This window comes from Python bivittatus, unplaced genomic scaffold (genome assembly GCF_059951505.1).
Source record: "Python bivittatus isolate LINGU-HERP-01145 unplaced genomic scaffold, Pbiv_v1 ctg000220_np1212, whole genome shotgun sequence".
Taxonomy (NCBI): Eukaryota; Metazoa; Chordata; class Lepidosauria; order Squamata; family Pythonidae; genus Python; species Python bivittatus.
Window position 1 is genome coordinate 20,218,077 of NW_028277048.1, and position 22,311 is coordinate 20,240,387.

The 22,311-nt window shown below is 45.6% G+C and overlaps 2 protein-coding genes across 3 annotated transcripts in view; one reads left to right on the top strand and one right to left on the bottom strand.

The window, feature by feature from the left end:
- Nucleotides 1-22,311, bottom strand: part of AVIL (advillin) — a 77,628-nt gene that overhangs the window by 21,999 nt on the left and 33,318 nt on the right. The gene's annotated exons all lie outside the window — the stretch shown is intronic.
- On the top strand, nt 12,192-19,925 carry TSFM (Ts translation elongation factor, mitochondrial). 2 transcript variants are annotated; one of them, XM_088138072.1, is made up of 6 exons: nt 12,192-12,347; nt 13,378-13,521; nt 14,435-14,563; nt 16,101-16,223; nt 18,737-18,821; nt 19,272-19,925. In XM_088138072.1, the coding sequence occupies exons 1-6, from the start codon at nt 12,261-12,263 to the stop codon at nt 19,688-19,690; spliced, it is 987 nt and encodes a 328-aa protein (XP_087994198.1). In that variant the 5' UTR covers nt 12,192-12,260; the 3' UTR covers nt 19,691-19,925. The 2 variants fall into 2 exon arrangements, with proteins under 2 accessions (XP_087994198.1, XP_087994197.1); XM_088138071.1 differs by having other exon boundaries at nt 12,256-12,434.

A 22,311-nucleotide genomic window follows, 5' to 3' on the forward strand; every position in this document is an offset into this window, starting at 1 on the left:
CGACAGCGGCAGACCCGAAACCAATGGTGGCACGGATGGCAGTGGTGGAACAGATGGCAGCTGTGGAGCTGATGGAGGCGGCGGCGGCGGCAGCAAGCTTGGGGGAGACGACCTCGACGGCGACAGTGGCAGCAGTACCGGAGTCCGAGACGGTGGTACCCGCAGTATCGACAGGGATGCGGCAGGCAGCGGGGGAGACGGAGGAGCGACGGATGGCCCCAGGAGCACTCCAGGCCCCAACAGAAAGGACAGGACTGGTGGCGGAACCATATATTTTAACCATAGCCAGTATGGGGCTTTCAAGACTAACAAATTTTATTATAAAGAATAAATTTAGATGCATGGACTGGCTTAGCTGATGTAGGATTGCAGTACATAGGGATGAGGCGGGGGAATGGAGAGGAAGACAGTAATGTTATGCAGGTGAAGGTTCCATGGGGACAGATTACGAGCCATTGTAATCTATACTATGTTAAAAACCTACTGTGCTTGTTCAGACCTTCGTTTGTTCTTAGTTTGAACCTTACTGATGTATGTAAGCTCAGCTGTCTCATGCTCAGTATGCTACATAGCATACTGGTTTTTTTTGTTCCCCAAGTGCTGCTTTGAGATGTATAATGGAATGTCCTGGGAGGTAAATATGCTCTGATATTACTTTGTCCTTATTGTGAGTCCCGAAGTCGAATTTATGTCCATTACAGGTGGTCCTCGGGCTATGACCACTGTCAGCGACTGTTCAAACTTGTGATGGCTCTGAACCAGGGGACTTACAACTGGTCCTTGGAATTCCAGCTGTTGCACTGGCCATGTGATTGCGATCTCAGCACCCGGCTCATAGTTATGATGTCACAGCGAGCTGTGGTCACATGATCACGTTTTCCAACCTTCCCTGCCAGCTTCCCACAGGCAAAGTCAATGGGAAAGCTGGCAGGAAATCACAAGTTGCGGTCACATGAGGTCCTCGCTTAACAACCTGCATGGTCTTCACTTAACAGTGGCAACTGGGACTGCTGAAACTGCTGTTGCTAAGCGATGTGGTCACATGATGTCACATTTTGCAACCACATTGCTTAGCAACACCAATTCCAGTCCCAAATGCATTGTACCTGTAATTCTTTTGAACAAAATCTGGCCTGCTTGTCCTAGATAGAATCCAAAGGAGCGTTGCTGACAGAGCAAAAGCATGTGAAGGTGTCTCTAATCTTGCACATGAAATTGTTGGGCCATACGATGGTGGTGTTGGTGTTAATGTGAGGGCAAAGTAGACATATGGCCTGGTGCAGGGTCTGGTTCCCATGTTAGTATCATTGTCATATTGTTTCTTGTTGCTTATGTGAATCTACTTCAGATCTGGTGGTTGTCTATGCAAAGTATTGGCGTGCCACCGAGTGCTTCAGAAAGTACAGTGTCGTTGGATAATAGCTGTAATTTTAAAAATAAAGCAAAGCACATTTTGGCAATCTTATAATGCTAAATGTCGGGAAAACTCTGAAATAGAAATCCACATGAGAATGATTATAACATTTGTGCCCTTGAGATCTCAGCCCAAAGCAAAATGCTGCATTCTTCAGAACCTTTGTTTTCTTTCCCATTATTTACGTGTTTGCTTATCAGCATATTATTATCCACAGAAATATTGAATTCAGTATAAAGCTTTATGCTGATGTGTGTCTGTATTCCTTCCTTTGATGTAGAATATAGGATGGGGTTGAGCCAAGGAGAGCAGATGGATCTCAAAGTTATCGTGTAGACGCATTATTGTTTTTAGTGCAGCTGGTTGTAGTTGTATTTGTGGGTAATACCTGTGCACCGAATGCTTGAGAACTTTTGGTTATTCAGAGTTCCCTTTTTCTTTCAGGAGCCTTGAAGCAGATAGAGGAGAATGTCCATTGGAATTTGCCTGTACAATGCATGGCACGAACCAGGGTTTGTGCTCTATCATGGGGTCTGGACCACAAGGACTTTCCTCAAAATGATGACCTCATCCTGGGTGCAGATATTGTCTATCTCAAAGATACTTACCCGCTCTTGATCAGGACTCTGCAGCATTTATGTGGTGCTCAATCTACTATCTATCTGTCTTCAAAAATGAGAGAGGAACATAGTACAGTGCTGTTTTTTGAGACTCTGCTCCCTGTGCACTTCACCACAAAACTCGCCTTTAGGAATGAGGCTGAAAATATTAACATCTACAAAGTGACCAGCAAGGATAACATTGGTTAATGACTGTCTTTCTTTGGTATGCACAATGCAACACTCATTTCCATCTTTTTTAAAGAAAACATAAAAGTTGTGATTTGAGAATTCAGAGTGGAATGAACTTTCTGTGTCTCTCACTAATTGCTATAAGAGCAGATCTGCAGACTTTGCAAGGAAGAACTCTGTTTGAGAAACAGCAGTCCTACCAAGGATATATTGCCAGTGGAAATTTAGCAATAGCCATTATCTCTACTGTCTTCTTCCCCTAGTCATTAATTTTCCTGAGGAGACGGTGAGAGAAATATGAAGTTCTGTCTTTAGGAATGTTATTTTCCAGGGTGTGATACAGCTTTCAGGAATGGCTCATTTTGTTCTTTTTGCAGAAATGTTCAGAAGTGGCTAAGACACCAAATGGTGTGTGTGCAAAAGAGGAAATGTGGTAGTTCTAATGGTGAACATAGATGGACTCTCCGCTGCACTTATGAAAGTTTATTCATTTATTTGATTTGCATAGCCACCCACTTGACATATGATCCTAGGTGGGAAACGGCAGGTTAAGAACACAAACTGAAGCACATCGTGGTTGGGGCAACATACATATCCACATCAGAGTCAGGGTCATCTGAATCTCAGGGAATATGCTGTTCCACAGGGCAGGCACATCAACAGAGAAGATATGCTTCCTAGGTCCCATAAGATGGTACTGTTGAATGAAAAGGATCCAGAACATGCCCAGAAATAATTGGAAACAGGTGGTCCCACAAATAATCCAGCCCTGTATCATGGAGGGTTTTATAAGTGACAACCAGCACCTTGACTTGATGGAGAAACCTACTGGGAGCCTGTGTAGCTCACACAGTAGTAGTACTACATGACTGTACCAAGGTGGTCCATAACTACCCATGCTGCTGCATTCTGGTCCAACTGTAGGTTCCATGTAGTCTTCAGGGACAACTCCATGTAGAGCATATTGCAGGAGTGCAAGTACAAAGTGACCAAAGCATGAGTGACTATCCTAAGAGCCTCCCAATCCATGTATGGGTGCAATTGATGCACAAGATGTATTTGTACAAAGGCTCTCCTAGACTCTGAGCAGAAGTTGAGAGTCTAGGAGAAACCCCTCAGTTGCACACCAATTATGTCTGGGGCAGTGCAACCCCACCTAGAACCAGTGATGGAAAATCTCCAGATTTGGGGGGGAAGGGGGACTAAAACCCACAGCTACTCAGTTTTATTAGGATTGAGCTTAAGCTTGTTCTTCCCATTCAAGCCCCCACAACCTCCAGACACTCAGACAGAAGCTTGACAGCATCACTTGGTTGGCCAGGAGTCAAGATACAGACCTTGTGCTGTCAGATGACCTCATCCAGCAACTTCATGTATCTTAAAAAGGAGTGGGGAAAGAGAAGAGCTCTATGTGACCTTGCAAAGTGGAGCCAAGGGACCAAGGAAAGCTAGGATGGATGCACCATTTCCATCCCAGTCCTGCTAGAGGTGATCCCCAAGTATGATCAGTGCCATCTCAGTATTATACCTAGGTCTGAACCTTGAAATGGATCTCCAAAGCTGTAGCTTAACCAACTTCCCCAAGAGACAGAATAAAAATTGTCCAGTGCTGTTGGATCTAGTGATGGCTTCTAGAGTATGGAGTGGACCACCACCTCCTTAAGCACTACCCCCTCCCTCAAGGATGTACTCAGATCAACCTGAGAGACCAACCACATGTCATCTCCTACAAGGTGTTGACCAACCAGGAGGGACGTGGATTCAGGTGGCCACACTCAAAGGCCTGAGGATCCTGTCCACTTCCTCAGACTTGAATTCAAAGTCTGGTCCAACCTAGATCATGCCTCAGTCAACTCCATAGGACTTAAATAGCTGGAGTCCAACTTGGAGCAAATTGGACTGACTTTATTCTATACATGCCTTGAATAGTCCACACAGCAATCCTGCAAATATTCCTCCAGCCCCTCCCTACTCAGGAGGAGCAGGTTATCTTAAACAGGGTCACTGGCTGGCAATCTGCAGATGTGATTAGAGTGGGAAAATAACTACTTATTGAAGTTCTTATCCCCACAAAGTAATCCTTAGCGAAGGTTTTTAACCCATGTTTGGCTGACTTTGCTCTTCATTCTCTTGCAGCCACATCCTAGCATTTAATCTCCAGGAGGTCCTTTGAAAATTAGGGGCCTCTCTGGGATCCACGCACAGGGAGAGACCACACAGGTACAATGTGATCCAAGGCTGTCACCCTCTCATTCCAAGTGGCGATTAAGGCCTCAGTTAAACTATGCATCAGAGTCTCAGAAACAACCCCAAGTTCCCTCTGAAACCCATGGGGATTCATAAAAAATTCATAAAAATGATGTGAGCTCCAGTGTTGGTTCTTGCTCAAAAGTACAGCTTCAAGAATGTTCTAACCAGATGAAGCATTCAACATGTGCATTAAAACACATGATGCCTTTTCTCATTTTGAGATTTTTTTCAAACTCGCTTCTCAGTTCATTTGTATATCTTAAAAGTTGATTGGCATATATATGCATTCTGAGAGTGGATTCTATGTAGCTTATCAATTGTAGAAGGTACAACTGCAATTATCTCTATTCTCCTCATTGCATTGCATGGAAGATATTAATAATTAATAATATCTTCCATGTGTCAGAAAACGACAGACACGGGTTCGGTTATCCAGTAGACAGAAGTTTTTATTGGGCACGTTTGCAAAGGTGGGTCCCTCCCGCAGCAATGGAGGAACCCCGAAGCAAGGTCTGACAGGTTTTTATACCCCCTATCTGTCCTCCCCCTCCTGCGAGGGCTTGGCTCACAATCTCACCTTTTTTACTGCCCCGGAGCGCCGCTAATTAACCGCAAAACCGCAGACATTCCACTTTCCGAATCCAATCAGCGCAATACACATTCCAATCCCCACTTGACCCGACAGCCGCCCCCTGCCGTTTCTCTTCACTCTGGTGCGATCGTGCCTCTTGCCTGCAGTCTTTCCTCCCTCCTGCCGTCCCTCTCCACTCTGGTGCGAGTGTGCCTTCTGCCCATCCTCCCTCCTGCCACCCCCCCAAGGCTGCCCCATGGTGCACAGCGCTCTCCCCTAGCAAACATGGTTCGTTTGAGGCCCTCACTTCTCCCTGCCTTCTCACAATCCCCCTTTTTCTTTTCACGCCTCTGTTGGGCCTCAAACCTGGCTAACAGGATTGCTCCCTCGTCCCGGACCCGGGGCTTCACACACTGGGACAGGTAATTCCCACAAGCAGGGAGACATTGCATTAAGCAACATACTAGGACCAGTAAGGCAATGAAACCAATGGCTAGTACAAAAAGTTGTTTTAACCAAGCAAAGTTAGGTAACCAACTAGTGAGCCACGACCAATTCCATCCCTCTGGATCCTCGGATATGCGAGAGGCTAAGGTCTTCAACTTGGCTAGTTTTGCTTCAACATAATTCTTATTGTTGGTTAGGTTAAAGCAACAAAGACCTTGAAAAGATTCACAGCCTTGTCCTGCCCTTAATAGGAGATAGTCTATAGCTATCCGATTTTGAATGACCACCCTCCTGATCTCAGTGACTTCTTCAGTGAGGGCTGCAATGAGAGAGGATGTAAGGTTGACACTTTTAGCCAGGAGGCAGGCCACCTTCCTTAGGTCCAGGTAAGTTCTTCCGCTTAGTGCAGGAACCCCTACTAAGGAGAGGGCCAGAGCCATGGCTTCTGTTTCGGACAAGAGTGTCACATCACTCTCACAATCAGATGGCAGCTCCCTTTTTCTTGTTTCTTTTGATGGGTGCGCTTGTATTGGAGGCAGGGCATATAGAGAGGTCAGGCGCCCTATGGCACAAGGGCCCCCTGAACTATAGGCTGGAACATAGGTGTAAGCTTCATGTCCACATAACAAAAAGAAACCTTTAGGTAGGTATAGAGGGGTTGAGGCGTAAGGGATATTATAGACCCCTCCACAAGTGAAAGCAGGACCTTTTGAGGGCAATGGGGGTACGGTTCTGGGTATTGTTGAAATATACACATTGAGTTGCATTGGTTATCCCCAAGAGATTTAGAGCCATTTGCCTTTGATTAGTCCAGGGTCTTGGTATGGGAGAAGACCCAAAATGATAGAACATCCCCCCCCGCCCACGGGGATCATCCCCAGTGATCAAAGCTGTCTGTGCCAATTCTACGCCTTTATGTTGGTCATCTCCTCCCTGCCTTAGTTCAGTTCCTTTTAAGTTTTACTTTGAGTCTGTCTCCCGGTTGGGCAGTCCATGGTCGGGGGTCGGGAGCTTGCTTAACCCGATGGTAGTGGGTCCAACCCCCCTGTCAGGTCCGAACCGCTGATTCAGTTGTCAGGAGAACTTGGTATGGTCCCTCCCAAGATGATTTCAGCTTCTCATCCTTCCACGTCTTTATCAGGACCCAATCCTCTGGCTTGTGGGGGTGTTGGTCTTTCAGCAAGGGGGGCCGTTGAGCGAGGAGTCCCTGTTTTCTTAGAGACAAGAGAGATTGTGACAGTACCAAGAGATACTTTCTCAGGAAGGCATCCTTTAGCTCGGGGATAGGCTCTCCCATTGGAGCCAGGAAAGGTCTTCCCATCATCAGCTTGAATGGGGAGACCCCCACATCCTTGCGAGGGGCTGTCCGCATTCGAAGCAGGGCAACCGGAAGTGTCTTTGTCCAAGGTAGCCCTGTTTCCAATCCCAGTTTGGTGAGATGTTGCTTCAACACCCCGTTGGCCCTTCCCACAGCTTTACAGTGTCTACCAAAGCCTGCACCCCCCGTGAGACCCTTCGTGCAGTTTCTCCACCATCCCCCTCATGTCAGCACGGCTCACTACTGGGGTCCCCTCAGTTGTAACCCAACGACCTGCTTCCTCCCTGCAACCTTCCCTTTCCAGCAGCACCTCATCCAACTTCCCCGGCGTCCAAGCCGGAGGTTCTTCTATCTGGGGGATTGCAATCATGATGGCAATGGGGACACCCTCCGCTGCCTCCTTTGCTACTCGATCAGCAAGTCGGTTCCCTCTTGCCTCCATCGAGTCCCCCTTCTGATGTCCCATTATATGCACCACTGCAATCCTGTCGGGTTCTTGAAGAGCTTCCATCATCCCCTCTATCAGTTGCCGAGCTTTCACCTCCTTCCCAGCAGTTGTGAGTAAACCCCGTTCCAGCCAAATTTTCCCGAAAGTGTGCACTACTCCCCAGGCGTATCGCGAGTCTGTGTAGACGGTGAGGGACACTCCCTTTCCTAACTCTAGTGCCCGTTTCAAAGCGTGCACTTCACACAGCTGAGCCGACCAGTCCGCTGGTAGTGCCCCCTTCTCTATTGTCTCTCCCTCCGCCGTCACTATCGCATATCCTGACTTCCTTTGTCCCTGCTCTACTCGACTAGACCCATCCACAAACCAGACCTCACCCTCCTCCAGCGGGACCTCCTGCAGGTCCTCCCGGGTCTTTGTTTGCAGCTGCAACAGGGTGGAGCACTCGTGCTCTGCCGGCTCCCATTCTTTCCACTCCCCCGCAAGAAACTCCGCTGGGTTCAAATTCCTGTCTGTTCCTACCACCACATCAGGACTTATCCGGAGAACTGTCTCATATTTCAACATCCTCCCTTCTGTCATCCAAGCAGCCGCCTGCTGACTAAGCACACTTAAGATCTGATGGGGTGAATGGACAATCACGGGGCTCCCAAAAGTGAGTTTTTTCCCTTCTGTCACTAGTACAGCAGCGGCAGCCACTGCCTGCACACAAGTCGGCCATCCCCTCACCACCGGTTCTAGGGCTTTGCTCAGGAAGGCCACTGGTTGATATTTCCCAGCCTGTCTCTGAGTCAGCACTCCAATGGCAGTTCCCCCATGGGCTGTAACGTATAGGTGAAAGGGGGGGGGGGCAAGTTCGGTAGAGCCGGGGCCGTCACCAGGCTCCTTCGTAATTCCCCCCCACTTCTCTGTGTCCCTGTCTGTCCATTCTACCCTGTCAGATGATCCTTTCAACTTCTCATACAGAAACTGAGCCTTGCTCATGTACTCATCTATCCATAGCCTGCAATATCCTACTAAACCCAGAAACCGCCGCACCTCCGTTTTAGTATGAGGGGGCTTCAACTGCATTATCCCCTGTATCCGAGAAGGATCAATCAACTTCTCGCCCTTCCGGAGTACATGTCCTAAATACTTGACCTCCCTTTCCACAAATTGGACCTTCCCTTTTGACACCTTCAATCCTTCTTCAGCCAACCAGTTCAATAAAGCCACTGAGTCTTCTCTCACCTTTACTTCCTTCTCTCCAGACACCAACAAATCATCCACATACTGCAGCACCCGAGAACCCCCAGGGGCCCGGAACCCCTGGAGTTTCTCTTCCAATGCCTGTCCAAACAAGAGGGGGCTCTCGGTGTACCTCTGGGGCAGCACCGTCCATCTCAGTTGTTGCTTCAGCCCGCGCCTCCCATCCCGGGACAGCGGGTATTGGGCTTGCCGCAAACCCGTCACCCCTGGTTTCAAGGGGATGCTAATTGGGGCTATGCGAAACCGCCCCGCCCCCCCTTCTCCTGCCCATACCTCAGGGTTCACAACCTCCACGTCCGCCTCCCGCAACAAACACATCCTTTCTGCCTGTTCCACATTCCACAACTCCACTCCTAGACTACCCATGAGATCCCTTCCCAGCAAGTTCACTCTCGCCTGTGGGATCAGTAACACATCTGCAGTTACCTCCTTCCCATTCCACTCCAGTCTCACTTCCTCCAGTACGTCTGCCTTGACCAGAGAGCCTCCCACCCCCATCACCGATACCGATGCGCCCCGGGATTTCGCAATCCCTGGGATGTTCGAGAGGCTCTGGTGTCCACGAGGAACTGCCGTTCCTCGCCAGTGGGACCCACCGTGATGTTTACCAAGGGTTCCCCGTGGGTCCCGGTTGGGGAACCATGACCCCCCTAGTCGTACAGGGGGAAACTCCTCTCATGTTCTCCCGATGTTCAGCATTATTGGGATCCCAATTTGGGTCTGCCAGAGGGAATTTAGTATCTGCGGCCAGGGCATTTGGGACATTTGCATTCCTTTGCTCCCAAGCCCCGAGCGCAGCTCGCCAAATCTGGCCCCTCTCTTCTGGCGTATAGAGGTGGGCTAAAATGTAATTCAGTTCCCCCAGGAGTATTCCACCGGGCCGAGAAAAAGTTCCAATTGTTCGGCGGCGGTATGGGCGTTCTCTTGCATACGAGGGAGGGTCCTTTTAATTCCCTCAACTCACTGGGTTTGATGGGAATCGTTACGTAACTGGTGACGGCCACCCCCTGTGCGTTCGTTCCGTTCGGGACTTCCCGGACGGGGAAGGCACTGGCCGACCTTAGACTAAAGGGCAAGTTCTGAATGTCTTGGTTCAGCTGGTCCAGCTCTTTCCGCAGCCCGGGATAGGGTGGGGGCGCCGGAGGGGGAGCGATAGGAAGAGGAGGAGGAGGAGGAGGTAGCGGCCCCCATTGAGGTCTAGTCAGCCAGAGGTCCTCCTCATCCTCCTGTTCTTTTTGGACAAAAATTTTGGCTAACTTGGGTCGAGGCCCCTCCCAATGAACATGGAACCAGACTTCCACATAGGGTTCCTGTGTTAACATTTTATGCTCCACAATGTAGTTTTTTAGTTGGGTCACCCAGTAATTACTGGGGATTCCAAGAGTATCCCAATGGTAGGGGAATTCGGGGTCCACTAGTGGATATTTTGGCCATTCTTTAGTGCACAAAGTTATCATGGTTGGTTTTTCCAGACCCCTGGTGAATGGACACAACCAGGGTGTCTCCCATTGTTGCAACAATTGTCCTAATGGAGAATCCGTGGGGATTCCCCCTACTGCATTTTTCCCACTGGCCCCTGGCCTTACACTCTTACTCTGCGCCTTACCCATCCTTCCTGACTACGTTTCCCACCTTACAGAAGGTCCCGGACTCTTCTGTCCCCTTGCGGCGTCCAACGCCTCGTAACCACGCTAATCTCCCCGAGATTATGGGTAGGCTGTACTCACCAGACCTCCCGGAGGTCTCCTCGTCGGCCGACTTCCTCTTTACTTCTGTCTGACTGGCGATTGGAGTCCCGTCCTGGACCCGACTCCGGGGAAAACGGGAGACACCTCAACGGGGTGTTACGGCCGATTACTCACCGGTTCCCCACAGTCCGGTCCACGTCGAGGACTCCTGCCTGGCTCGCCAATTTTGTCAGAAAACGACAGACACGGGTTCGGTTATCCAGTAGACAGAAGTTTTTATTGGGCACGTTTGCAAAGGTGGGTCCCTCCCGCAGCAATGGAGGAACCCCGAAGCAAGGTCTGACAGGTTTTTATACCCCCTATCTGTCCTCCCCCTCCTGCGAGGGCTTGGCTCACAATCTCACCTTTTTTACTGCCCCGGAGCGCCGCTAATTAACCGCAAAACCGCAGACATTCCACTTTCCGAATCCAATCAGCGCAATACACATTCCAATCCCCACTTGACCCGACAGCCGCCCCCTGCCGTTTCTCTTCACTCTGGTGCGATCGTGCCTCTTGCCTGCAGTCTTTCCTCCCTCCTGCCGTCCCTCTCCACTCTGGTGCGAGTGTGCCTTCTGCCCATCCTCCCTCCTGCCACCCCCCCAAGGCTGCCCCATGGTGCACAGCGCTCTCCCCTAGCAAACATGGTTCGTTTGAGGCCCTCACTTCTCCCTGCCTTCTCACACATGCAATGCAATAAATGCAATGCAATAAATTAATTAGAGATTATTTATCTCAACTATTTCATGAACTAAAAGAATTTTTCTGTATGTTACTTGTTCTCTCCTCATCAATTTTTATGTTGCTAATGGTAAATTGCTAAGTATTTGCATCAGTAAATAGTATTTAAAAAAAAACAATTAGACCTATGCATATGTGATGTAATTTGCTGTTATAACAATGCTGTTATTCTCCCTATATTTTTGTTGGGAAGGGGAGAAAGGGGAAAAGAACATTTAGTACTTATGAGTTTATAGTTAAACTGAAATTTAGATAGAATCTTCCTGGTTAATCACTATAACATTGCTCAATTTCCTTTGATTTGATATTACTGAAGCCTAAAAATGACAGGGGAAAGATCCAACTAAAGTATATATATATATATAATGTATCTATCCATCCATCTTATATCTTACCTGTGGACTGTCAATGTTTTATCATAGTTTAATTTGTAAAGACCAGTTTTAAGCCTAGATGCTAGATCACATTTAACAGTAGGGAAAACACAGCATAATATGTTCCACAGTATTGAAACTAAAGTGGTTGTGATCAATTGTGTGAGATCCACTCTCCACACCATATTTCTTCATTACCGGAACTTTCTCCTGGTGCATAGCTGTAGCTTCATTTTGGCTTGCCGTTGGTGTTACTGTTAAAAGAGTAATTGCAGGACCGTTAAAAATAGCGAGAAATTGGTGTTCCACAGAAAAGGAAATTCGAAGTGGTCTTGTAAGTTTACTGGGAAGTCCCATAGAATTCAGGCGATTTAGGCACCCTTCCTAAGCTGCGTCCGCTTTTCCTTTCCTTTTCTTTTCTTTTCTTTTCAAAAAGCGCCGTGCTGTTTATGCAAACGAAACTGCTTGATTTGTAATGCTTCTAATACTGCCCCCAACTTCTGCCACCCCCCTCCTGTTAGCGGGACAAAAACGGCAGCAGACTCAGTAAGAAAGTAGGATCCGTTGTCCGTTTCTCTCCAAATTCGAAGCAAAAATAACTCTTAAAAAAAATCGGCTCCGTCTAAACCAGTGTTTTTCAAACTTGGCAACTCTAAGACGGGTGGACTTCAACTCCCAGAATGCTATGCTGGCTAGGGAATTGTGGGAACTGAACTTCACCCATCTTAAAGTTTGAAAACGCAGGCGCCCGGCACGACGCCCGACTCGACTCTCCCTCTCTGACGCTCCAGCGGGATCTTGTTTCAACCAATGAAACGCCTCGGTGGATGAGAGCCAATCGGCTCCAGGGGAAGGAGGGCTGTTCTGAGCGCGCAGCTTCAGCCCGAGGAGGCAGGCCTTCCTTGCCGCACCCCGCAGGGGCTGATGACGTCTAATGTTTGCGCCCTCGAGCATGCAGCGCGTTTCGGGGCTGGGGAGGGCTCTGGTCTCCCTGCGGGCGAGGGGAGCTCCGGCAGCGCAGGTGAGGGGCGCCTGGCTGAAGGCCGGGCTAGTTTGCTGGGAGTGGTCCTGCTTGCGGTCTGTTCCTATCGAGGTCACCAGGACTCGGGCAAGTTGCCGCGTTTCTTTTATAGGCGGAGGCCCCTCTTTGCCTTTAAAACGACAGGATTGTATACGCGGGACGGAGACTTTTCCCTGTTTCTGCCTGCGCCTCAACTTTCATTTTATTTTTTGAAATTCATTTCCACAGGTTACATCTGTTAATCTTTGCTTTTATTTATTTATTTATTTAATATTTAAATTAATTAAATTAATTAATTAATTAATTAAATTTAGATACCGCCCATCTCACAAAAAAGTGACTCTGGGCGGTTCACAATAAAACAGCAATAAATATTAAAATACAATAAACAATATAAAATACAGTAAAAATAGAATAAAACCAAACACATACACAAGTAATATCTTCCAAGATGTTGATGGTCAGTAAGATGTTAGCATATGGGAGCATCTTCAAGGTGCTAGCCACACCCAGGGTTGGTTGCCCTTTTTTGCGCCCCATGCCAGTTGGCAGAGCCAGGTCGTGACTACTTTCTGGAAGGACAAGAGAGTTGGGGCCTGCCTCACCTCTGGGGGGAGAGTATTTATGGAAGGGAAGAATATAAATTAGGAGAACCAGTTTGGTGTAGTGGATAAGGCACAGGTTAGAAACCGGGAGACACAAAGCCAGCTGGGGGACCTTATCTATTTAATTTATATTGGGCCAGTCCCTCTCTCTCAGCCCTAGGAAGCAGGCAAGGGCGAACCACCTCCAAAACACTTTGTCAAGAAAACTGCAGGGAATATGCCTTCCCCAACAGACGTTTTTCAGACTTAGATGTCTGATTTTATGTTTCTCTGGTGGAGGACAATTCTAATAAGTTCGGTTGAACTGACTTCCAAGCAACTGTATGGGGTCACTCTCTAACTCTTCTGCTCCATTTTGCCATCCACAAATGGGTTGGTGGCAATATCAAACCTTTTCATTCTATTTTTCTTTTTTCCTCCTACAGCAATGGCATTTGGCTCATTTCCTTCATGTTGGCGTTCCTGCAATGGCAGCAAAGGAAGTGCTGATGAAACTTAGGAAGAAAACTGGCTATTCCTTTGTGAATTGCAAGAAAGCTCTGGAGAAATATGATGATAACATTGAAGAAGTGAGAACTTACTTTGTGTGTGCAATGTTATAATCCACATCTTTCATTTTCTCATTCTTTCTCCCTCTACCAACATGCTGCTTCCAAAAATCTCGTTTTAAAATCTGGGCAACAATCTTGTTTTAAAGCAGCAGTCCTGTGCTTGCTGACTGTACAGTAAATCCTATTGACTGTAGAATTTAGGCTGGAGTAAATATAATTAAATCTGTACTGACTCCTGTTTCTTCTTGCCTTGAGAATCCATGCATACTTTCACAAGCACACTGCTTATAAAATCACATTTTTGGCATTGCCTTTTCTGTGCAACTGACAAACTTTTATAAGGTTAAGGAGTGAGTAGGAAGGGGAATGCTCAGATATAGGACCGCCCATTGCTATTCCTTGTAGTCTGAAAATCCCTACATGGGGAAAACTGGAATGTGATTGAGGAACTTTTCTGTGATTTTCTAACTTTCTACCTACAGGCTGTCTTTGAAATAGGGACACATTCAGCGCCGTTCACCACTTTTTGCACTAATGGGAGAATACATTTGCTTTTATCTAATATCCCCTCGATTAAACAATATCAGTCATGGGATCCAGGAAGTGGGTGTTCTTTGTTATGGTGCTGCCCTCTTAAACACCATGCCTCACAAGATTTATATGCCCCCAGGCCCTGTTTAAGTGATCCATTAACACCTGAGTCTGTCTCTAGGTCATGGGTTAGAATGGGTGATAGATCTCTTGTGAAATGTTCTGATGTTTTAATTTATGCATGTTTTTCTCTGGATTTTCTTTTGGATTATATATTCTCTCTCTCTGTATATGCATGTATGTGGATGGATGGATGGATGGATGGATGGATGGATGGATGGATGGATGGATGGATGAATGAATGATACATTATCTCTCATTCTGGGGTTTGTCTTCAAAGGCTGAAATCTGGCTGCATGAACAAGCCCAGAAGGAGGGATGGAGCAAAGCATCGAAACTTCAGGGGCGGAAAACAAAAGAAGGGCTAATAGGGCTGCTTCAGGAGGGCAACTCAGCAGTCATGGTAGAGGTGAGTCTTTCCTTTGGAAAAGTTTCCCTGTCAGCCTTCAGGAAGGCGATGGAAGACCTTGCTTTCCAGGGCCAGGATGCTTACAGAGCTGGCATGGGGTGGTTGGCAGGTGGATGGATGTTTTTATCAGGGCCACAGTGCAGTTTATTTTAAATGGTTGTTTTATCAAACTCTGCTTTAGTGTTGTTCGCTGACCAGAATTCCTTTTGGCAGATGGGCAGCTATATTGAATGAATGAATGAATGAATGAATGAATGAATGAATGAATGAATGAATGAATGAATATTAGACGTCTTGGAGCAAGCATGATAATTTGGGAATATGCTTCCTTTGTAATTTAACAACTATATAGGTGTGCTCTGTCTTGAGTATGGTGCTCGTCAATGTTTTGAGTCTCTTTGGAAGGGGTGTTCAAAATGTTTCAAATTTGAACCATTAAAGTTAAAAATGGCTGTTTCAAATTCAGACAACAGTTTCGCATTTGAAATGGGCTGCCTCAGTTACTTAGGGAGTGAGTTCAAAGTGGACTGTGTCAAACTTGAATTACTGCTTCCAAAATGATCAGACGCTCTATTTCAAACTCACAAGGGGGTATTTTGAATTTGAAATGGGTCTCTGTACCATCGCTCTTTCACCGCAGGCAGCAGGGCTAGTGATCAGGGATAATAAGAAATGAATATTTTGCATTATAGTCTCCTGTAATTCCTAAAAGCAGACATGGCCTCGCTGGGTATGAGACTGGAGGTTTGCCTTGCAAGCATGAGCTCTCAAGAAAAGGCGCTTTCTTTAGGTTTCCGTGTAACACTGTAGATACAGACACTTTCTTTTGAGCCTGCTGAAGTATCTCTGAAAAATCTCTGGTCTTTCCCAGATTCAAGCATCAAGGAAATCTAATTTCTCTCAAGCGTGGATCAATTCACTGGTGTGTTTAACTTCCTGGGTTTTCTCCTTTATTTAATTTTGTTGAGCAGTACTAGCATTGAATAAATGACGTGGTGCTGGGATCCGGTTTTTTTATAATAGGATGCTGCTCAGAGTCTGCGTCAAAGACAAAAAGATAGCTGCAGCTGTTTGGCAGCTGTTTTCATTTTCTTTTTTAGTCTTCCAGGGCAAAAAAAAAAAAACCAGGCAGGAAAGCTACTGAGGATCTCTTCAGCATCCATTTTATGTCCAGTTCTCATTAGACAAGCGCAAACCTTATAGTGGTGGGGCTATTTTTAGCAGTAGTTCCAGTGTTCAGCTAGTAATAAACATGCAGTAAACAGAGAGCTATTTTTTAACATTAAAATAGTATTTATCAGTTATTTTACACACAACGTTATATTTAGCTTTGATTCATTATAGTTCAGAATACAGGGTATTTTTACAGGGTAAGGAAGAGGAAAATGCCGTCATCAGATTACTAAAAAGTTGGGATCTCACTTTTACCCAGCTATAACTTTGGGGAACAAAGTCTCTGTGTCTATCTCTATTTCAACCTCTTCAGCAATATAACTGCAGGTGAGACGTTTCTAAGGTAATCATGTTTCTCTGCCAGGTGAACTGTGAGACAGATTTTGTGGCCCAAAATGTTAAATTTCAGCAGCTGGTTCAGCAAGTAGCAATTGGAACAATGATGCACCATAAGGAAACCATGGACCAGTCAAACACATATGCTAAGGTAAGAATGATGTACACACATATCTGTGGGTTTCAGAAACATCTGGTGCTTTTTAAAGAAATGGTATGTAATGTTTCAAAGCACTGTATTTAAATCTTCCTGCTGGGTGATTCTTAACAAGCACCTTCAAACAAAACTTTAGTTGGGTGATTAAAAATGGAAGAGGTGTCAAGGTAATTTTTTAGGTTGGGGCTGGCCAGCATGGCATCTTTGAGGCAGGATCAAAATCCTGCTTATCTTGGGCTGAGCAGGGAGCACTTTCTCTGCTTTGTTTGCCGAACATCCCTGCCAGAACCAAGAAGCCTAAGAGACTAGTGCACTGCTTCTGACCAGGAGCAGGTATGTATTCCCCATATGAAATGATACTAAGGTATCTCCTCAGAGGCTGCTGCAGAAGTGCAGTGATTCTTTGGCCTTAAGCCCTTCAGTAGAAAACTGCCCCTTGCTGCAAAATTACCTCACAGCTCATGCCTTGCATCTAAAGTAAATGAGTGTCTGAGATTTATTTATTTATAGTTTTGTATATTGCTGTACTGTGAGAAAACACCTAATAATTTAGGCCTTTTCCTTGTTCAGGATCATCTTAGCATGAATCCACTGATCTCTGTTTTAACCAGGCCAGAGTATGTCTCAAAAGCTCCATGGTGTGTGTTCAACTCAGTGGTGGTTAAACTCTCCGGACAGCACAGGAGCTATATGCTCCAGGACAGGGATAGCCCACTTTTTTGGTGGGAGTGATGGCCATAGTAGATGGGGCAATGATGCAAAATGAACAGAACTTCTACATAAGATGATCTGTTTTTTTTTCATTATTATTTTTATTTTGGGAGTTGAAAGTTTTCTGTTGTAGTTGTTTCCTTTTTGAGCTGTGTGAGGATTATCTTAAGATACAGAGTTTTCAAGTGTTTAGCTTAAAACGCTATGAAACATGCTACTGATTTTGGCTACTGTCAAAATCCAGCAATTAAGTCAAAGAGCTCTAGGTTTCAGAGGCTACACATGCATCTGTGTCTGTAGGCTCCTTACCTTTGCTCTGGAAAAAAAAAAGTGTTTCTGAAGTAGTGGTGCTGCAGAGAATTCCTTCTTGGTTTCCCAATGTCAATTTGCACCTCTTTAGATACCCCTTGCTAAGCGTGTGCAAGAGAGAAACAGTGTGATATTGAAAGATACTTCATTAACGAAGTAACCCTCAGTGCCCAGTTTCCTTGCAGCTTTTCCCCTTTTGGAGTATAATTATACTACGGCCTGTGTTTGTGTTGCTCTTCTGTAAAATTTGCCATATTGAAGCAGTAGCCAGGCAGCACTTCTAGCATCTCTTTGTCGAGAGCACAGGTTTTGCATGGGAACCTTCCTGCATGATCTGCTTCTTGCAGGCTGGCTTCTGCAGCAGATGGGGTCTGCTGATCCCACAAGTTCCTGCACACAAGCCCTGCTTGCGTATTGGTGTTCCTTTGCAAACAATGCTGTCCAGTGAGTGGAGATCAGAGCAGCTCCTTGAGCAGCTGGGCTAAAAGTGCAGCCTCAGTCCTGCTGTAGGACATGCAGACCTTCCATGCAAAGATCACCTCAGTTGATCTGAGGCCAGGCTGGTAAACATAAATAACAGTCAAGCTCTGTTACATACAAAACCATGATTTTGGCCTCTTCATAAGACAGCCTACTTCATAATCAGCATGTTTTCTCATTTTTGTAGTTAGGAATTGGAAGTTGTTGGGAAAGGTGCACAGTTTACACATATCATCTGTGTTCAGTGAAGCTAAAGCATGTCTCAAAGGCTCTGGAAATCGCTGCCACTCTTGATAGTGGTTAATGATCATCTTGTATTTTTACTGGATGTCCCATCTCTGTGAGAAATCAGGCTAGAATGAAGGAGGCTTCCTCTGTAATTCGGTTGCACATTGCATTCAGGGAGAACAGTCGCACCCACAAGCTGATCAGGCCCTTTGCCCCTTAAGTGCTTCTCCACCAGTGTTGTTATGATTATTATGTCTATTTTAAATTTAATTACTGTATTTTTTTTTGGTTCTAGTATTTTAGCTTGTTTATTTATGGATTGTAACCAACCACTAGATTATCTAGATAGTAGGTGGCCTTTAAACAATTAAGTGCATTTTCAATTAAATAAATAACTTACAAACCAGTAGCTGGCAACCTTTGGAGCTTTCCAGATACTGTTTGCTGTAAGAGCATATGAAGTAGTCCTAATTCTATTGGTGGGGGGCAAATTGGATGCGTTTGGTGAAAGAGAAATAATACAGGAAAACTGTAGAACTCTCTTTTAAATGATTGTTATTGCTTCAGCATTAGACTACCGCTTCTTGCTGGCTATTGGCTGCCAATGTGGTTTGTGCCTCTCTCTTCATTCCATTTTCATTATTCCCAATCCACATCATCACTACATCAGAAGAAAGACAATGCATACAGTCAAGTCTCTAAAAAGAAGCAGTCACTGGATTTAGTTTGCAGGTTTCCATTTAAAAATTAATTGATACCATGTTTGCTATGTTTTGTAGCATTTCTTAAATTCTGATGAGCTTTCTCAACTCAGGATGGGACCAGAGAGATCATTGCTCATTGACCAACTTGCTCTGGCGATAGGTGAGTGTTTGGTGCCCAGTAATAGCCAGAAATGGGTAGAAGTGGGCAGCAGCAATTTCCTGTTTTCATACACTGTTTCTTTCTTTTGAATGGATGGAATTTATGACTGATAGATACACATTTATATTCTACCCGTTCTCCAAGAGCTCAAGGCAACATACACGTGGGCCTCTGCTCATTTATCCCTCTGCCAATGACATTCCTTGGGTGAGGGAGGTTGGGCCAAGAAAGAGTGGCTGGCCCAAAGTGACCCAGTCAGCTTTGCGCCATCTGGGGGACATCAACTCTTAAGCTACTATCCTAATTTTGAGGGGACTCTTCAAATATTCCACCTTACTTACATTGTTGCTTTGCTGCTTGTTGGTGAGCCCTGAAACATTCTCTGCACCTTTATTGGTTCGTGCTGTTGTCTCTGCTCCCTCTCCCCATTTTTTCTTTTTTCTTTTAAAGGCAAGCTAGGCGAGAACATGGTTGTTAAAAGGGCAGCATGCGTATCAGTGCCTGAGAACTTCTTCATCGGCTCTTACGTACATGGGTCACTCTCAGAGAGAAGCCCGTTGCTTTCTAACCTGTTACTTGGCAAATATGGTGCCGTGGTGATCTGCAGTTCCTCGGAGCAAGACCAAAAGTCAGATGTTACAGAACTGGGCTGGAGGCTGGCCCAACACGTGGTGGGTATGGCCCCTCTCTCTGTAGGCTCTCTGGAAGATGAACCTGGAGATGAATCTGAAACGAAGATGCTTGCCCAGCCATATGTTATGCAGCCAACTATTTCCTTGGGACAATACCTTCAGCCTACTGGTGTATCTGTGTTGGATTTTGTACGGTTTGAATGTGGAGAAGATCCAGAGTGGTCGAAATCAAGCTAGACAAGATTTTTTTTGAACTGAGAATGTCAGACTAGTTCCCAGTTCTGCTCAGGCTTGGGAATGATTCATGGAAGTAGCTGATGATGCCAGTAATGCTATGGTAATGCTCTGGAAGCCAACGATGAAAAACACAAAATGTCTTTCAAAAACTCAGAAATGCTTTTCTGGAATGTGACCGCCAAAATGTGGCAAACAGATGTTAATGTAACAAATAAAATATGAGTTCCTTCTGTAATTGTGATGGTAACATAATGGGGGTTGTGGCCTCTGATTCAAACCTATCTTATTTTTTGCATTATTTTTTTGAAATGTGACAGAGCTTTATTTCCTATAAATGAAATCAGTAGGATTCCTACTAACTTACTGTGAACATACGACATGTGCAGTTTGCATACCTTTAAAGCGTTTAACCAGAGTGACAGAATGTGTACTTTGATGAGCAGTTAATAACGCTGACTGATGTAGTGTTTTTGTGCAGAAGTAAAATAAGGACAGTAAAGGATACATGAGGTGGAAGGGTGGATTTCTCTAAATACCAGTGACAAGGCAAGTTGAGACTGGGGCTGACAGTCATCTGTAAGACAACCAAGTTAGGGAATATTATCTGTGATGTAAATGGCTAAATCACGAAGAACAGAAATTCCTCATACCCCTTGGAAACTTCCTGGGGCTCCTTCTCCTCAGACAAGAGCACAGGAGCAATCATCCTCAGTTTTAGTAGGTTTACAAGACTAGAACTGCCTTCTTGCTTCTATTTAAGTCAGATGTTAAGTCACTTTAACGTAGTTAATACCAACAAGTAAACTAAGGTCTTAGATTTTTCTTTTCCTGCACCCTGTGTCCCAGATCCTGAGAGCTTCTGGAATAGCAGCAGTGGAGCACTGTAGTTGCTGTCCACCAGAAGAATGGCTCTTCCTTACTAGAAGATCATGTGCTGTTTCCTGCTGTAGTTTGTAGTACTTGGACAAATGCAATGTGTTATTGGTGTGGACAAACTTGCGTGTTTAGTAATCCATGCTGAAAACAAGAGGGCTTTTGCACAGTGTAAGAAGGACATCTTCAGTGTCCCACATGCAACACCAGTTTGGTTACTTTATATCCATACTAACTTTCTAAAGAGATGACATCTTTTAGCATAGCTTAAGCTGTGTATTGTGTATTTCATTCTGACATCTTCTCTTCAGCAGCAGATTCCACAGTGTACAGGCCTCTTTCAGTCACCTGATCTGCCTGTCAAATTTTATGAGATGCAATACAGGCCCACAAGCTGTATATAGAGCCCGATTCAAAGTTGTTTAGTCGTTAAGTCGTGTCCGACTCTTCGTGACCCCATGAACCATATTGCGCCAGGCCTTCCTGTCCTTCACTGCCTCCCTGAGTTTGCTCAGTTTCATGCTCATTGCTTCAGTGATGCTATCTAACCATCTCATCCTCTGCCGTCCTCTTCTCCTTTTGCCTTCAATCTTTCCCAGCATCAGGGTCTTCTCCAAAGAGATCTCTCTTCGCATTAGGTGACCAAAGTATCTGAGCTTGAGCTTCATTATCAATCCTTCCAATGAGCAATCAGGGTTGATTTCCTTTAAGACTGACTGGTTTGACCTCCTAGCAGTCCAGGGGACTCTCAAGAGTCTTCTCCAGCACCACAGTTCAAAGGCATCAATTCTTCGGCGCTTAGCCTTCTTTATGGTCCAGCTCTCACAGCCATACATTACTACTGGAAAAACCATAGCTTTGACTATGCGGATCTTTGTCGGCAAGGTGACGTCTCTGCTTTTTAATATGCTATCTAGGCTTGCCATAGCTTTCCTCCCCAGGAGCAAGCGTCTTTTAATTTCATGGCTGCAGTCTCCATCTGCGGTGATCTTAGAGCCCAAATAAATGAAGTCTGTTACTGCTTCCATTTCTACCCCTTCTATTTGCCAGGAATTGATGGGTCCAGATGCCATGATCTTAGTTTTTTTAATGTTGAGTTTCAAGCCAGCTTTTGCACTCTCCTCTTTCACCCTCATCAAGAGGCTCTTTAGTTCTTCTTCACTTTCTGCCATTAGGGTGGTATCGTCCGCATATCTGAGGTTGTTGATGATTCTCCCTGCAATCTTAATTCCGGCTTGTGATTCTTCCAGCCTGGCATTTCTCATGATGTACTCTGCATATAGGTTAAATAAGCAGGGTGACAGTATACAGCCTTGTCGTATACCTTTCCCTATTTTGAACCAATTGGTTGTTCCATGACCGGTTCTAACTGTTGCTTCTTGTCCCGCATACAGATTTCTCAGGAGACAGGTAAGATGGTCTGGTACTCCCATCTCTTTAAGAATTTGCCACAGTTTGTTGTGATCGACACAATCAAAGGCTTTTGCATAGTCAATGAAGCAGAAGTAGATATTTTTCTGGAACTCTCGTGCTTTCTCCATGATCCAGCGAATGTTGACGATTTGATCTCTAGTTCCTCTGCCTCTTCGAAACCCAGCTTGTACATCCGGTAGTTCTCGGTTCATGTATTGCTGAAGCCTAGCTTGTAGGATTTTGAGCATAACCTTGCTAGCATGTGAAATGAGTGCAATTGTGCGATAGTTTGAGCATTCTTTGGCATTGCCCTTCTTTGGAATTGGAACATAAAC

Excerpts from the sequence above, each read along its gene's own strand:
- TSFM (XM_088138071.1), top strand. The coding sequence starts at position 12,261 with ATGTTTGCGCCCTCGAGCATGCAGCGCGTTTCGGGGCTGGGGAGGGCT. Across the intron at positions 12,435-13,377 it reads TCGAGGTCACCAGGACTCGG|CAATGGCATTTGGCTCATTT; the intron begins GCAAGTTGCCGC and ends TTCCTCCTACAG. Across the intron at positions 14,564-16,100 it reads ACTCAGCAGTCATGGTAGAG|GTGAACTGTGAGACAGATTT; the intron begins GTGAGTCTTTCC and ends TTTCTCTGCCAG.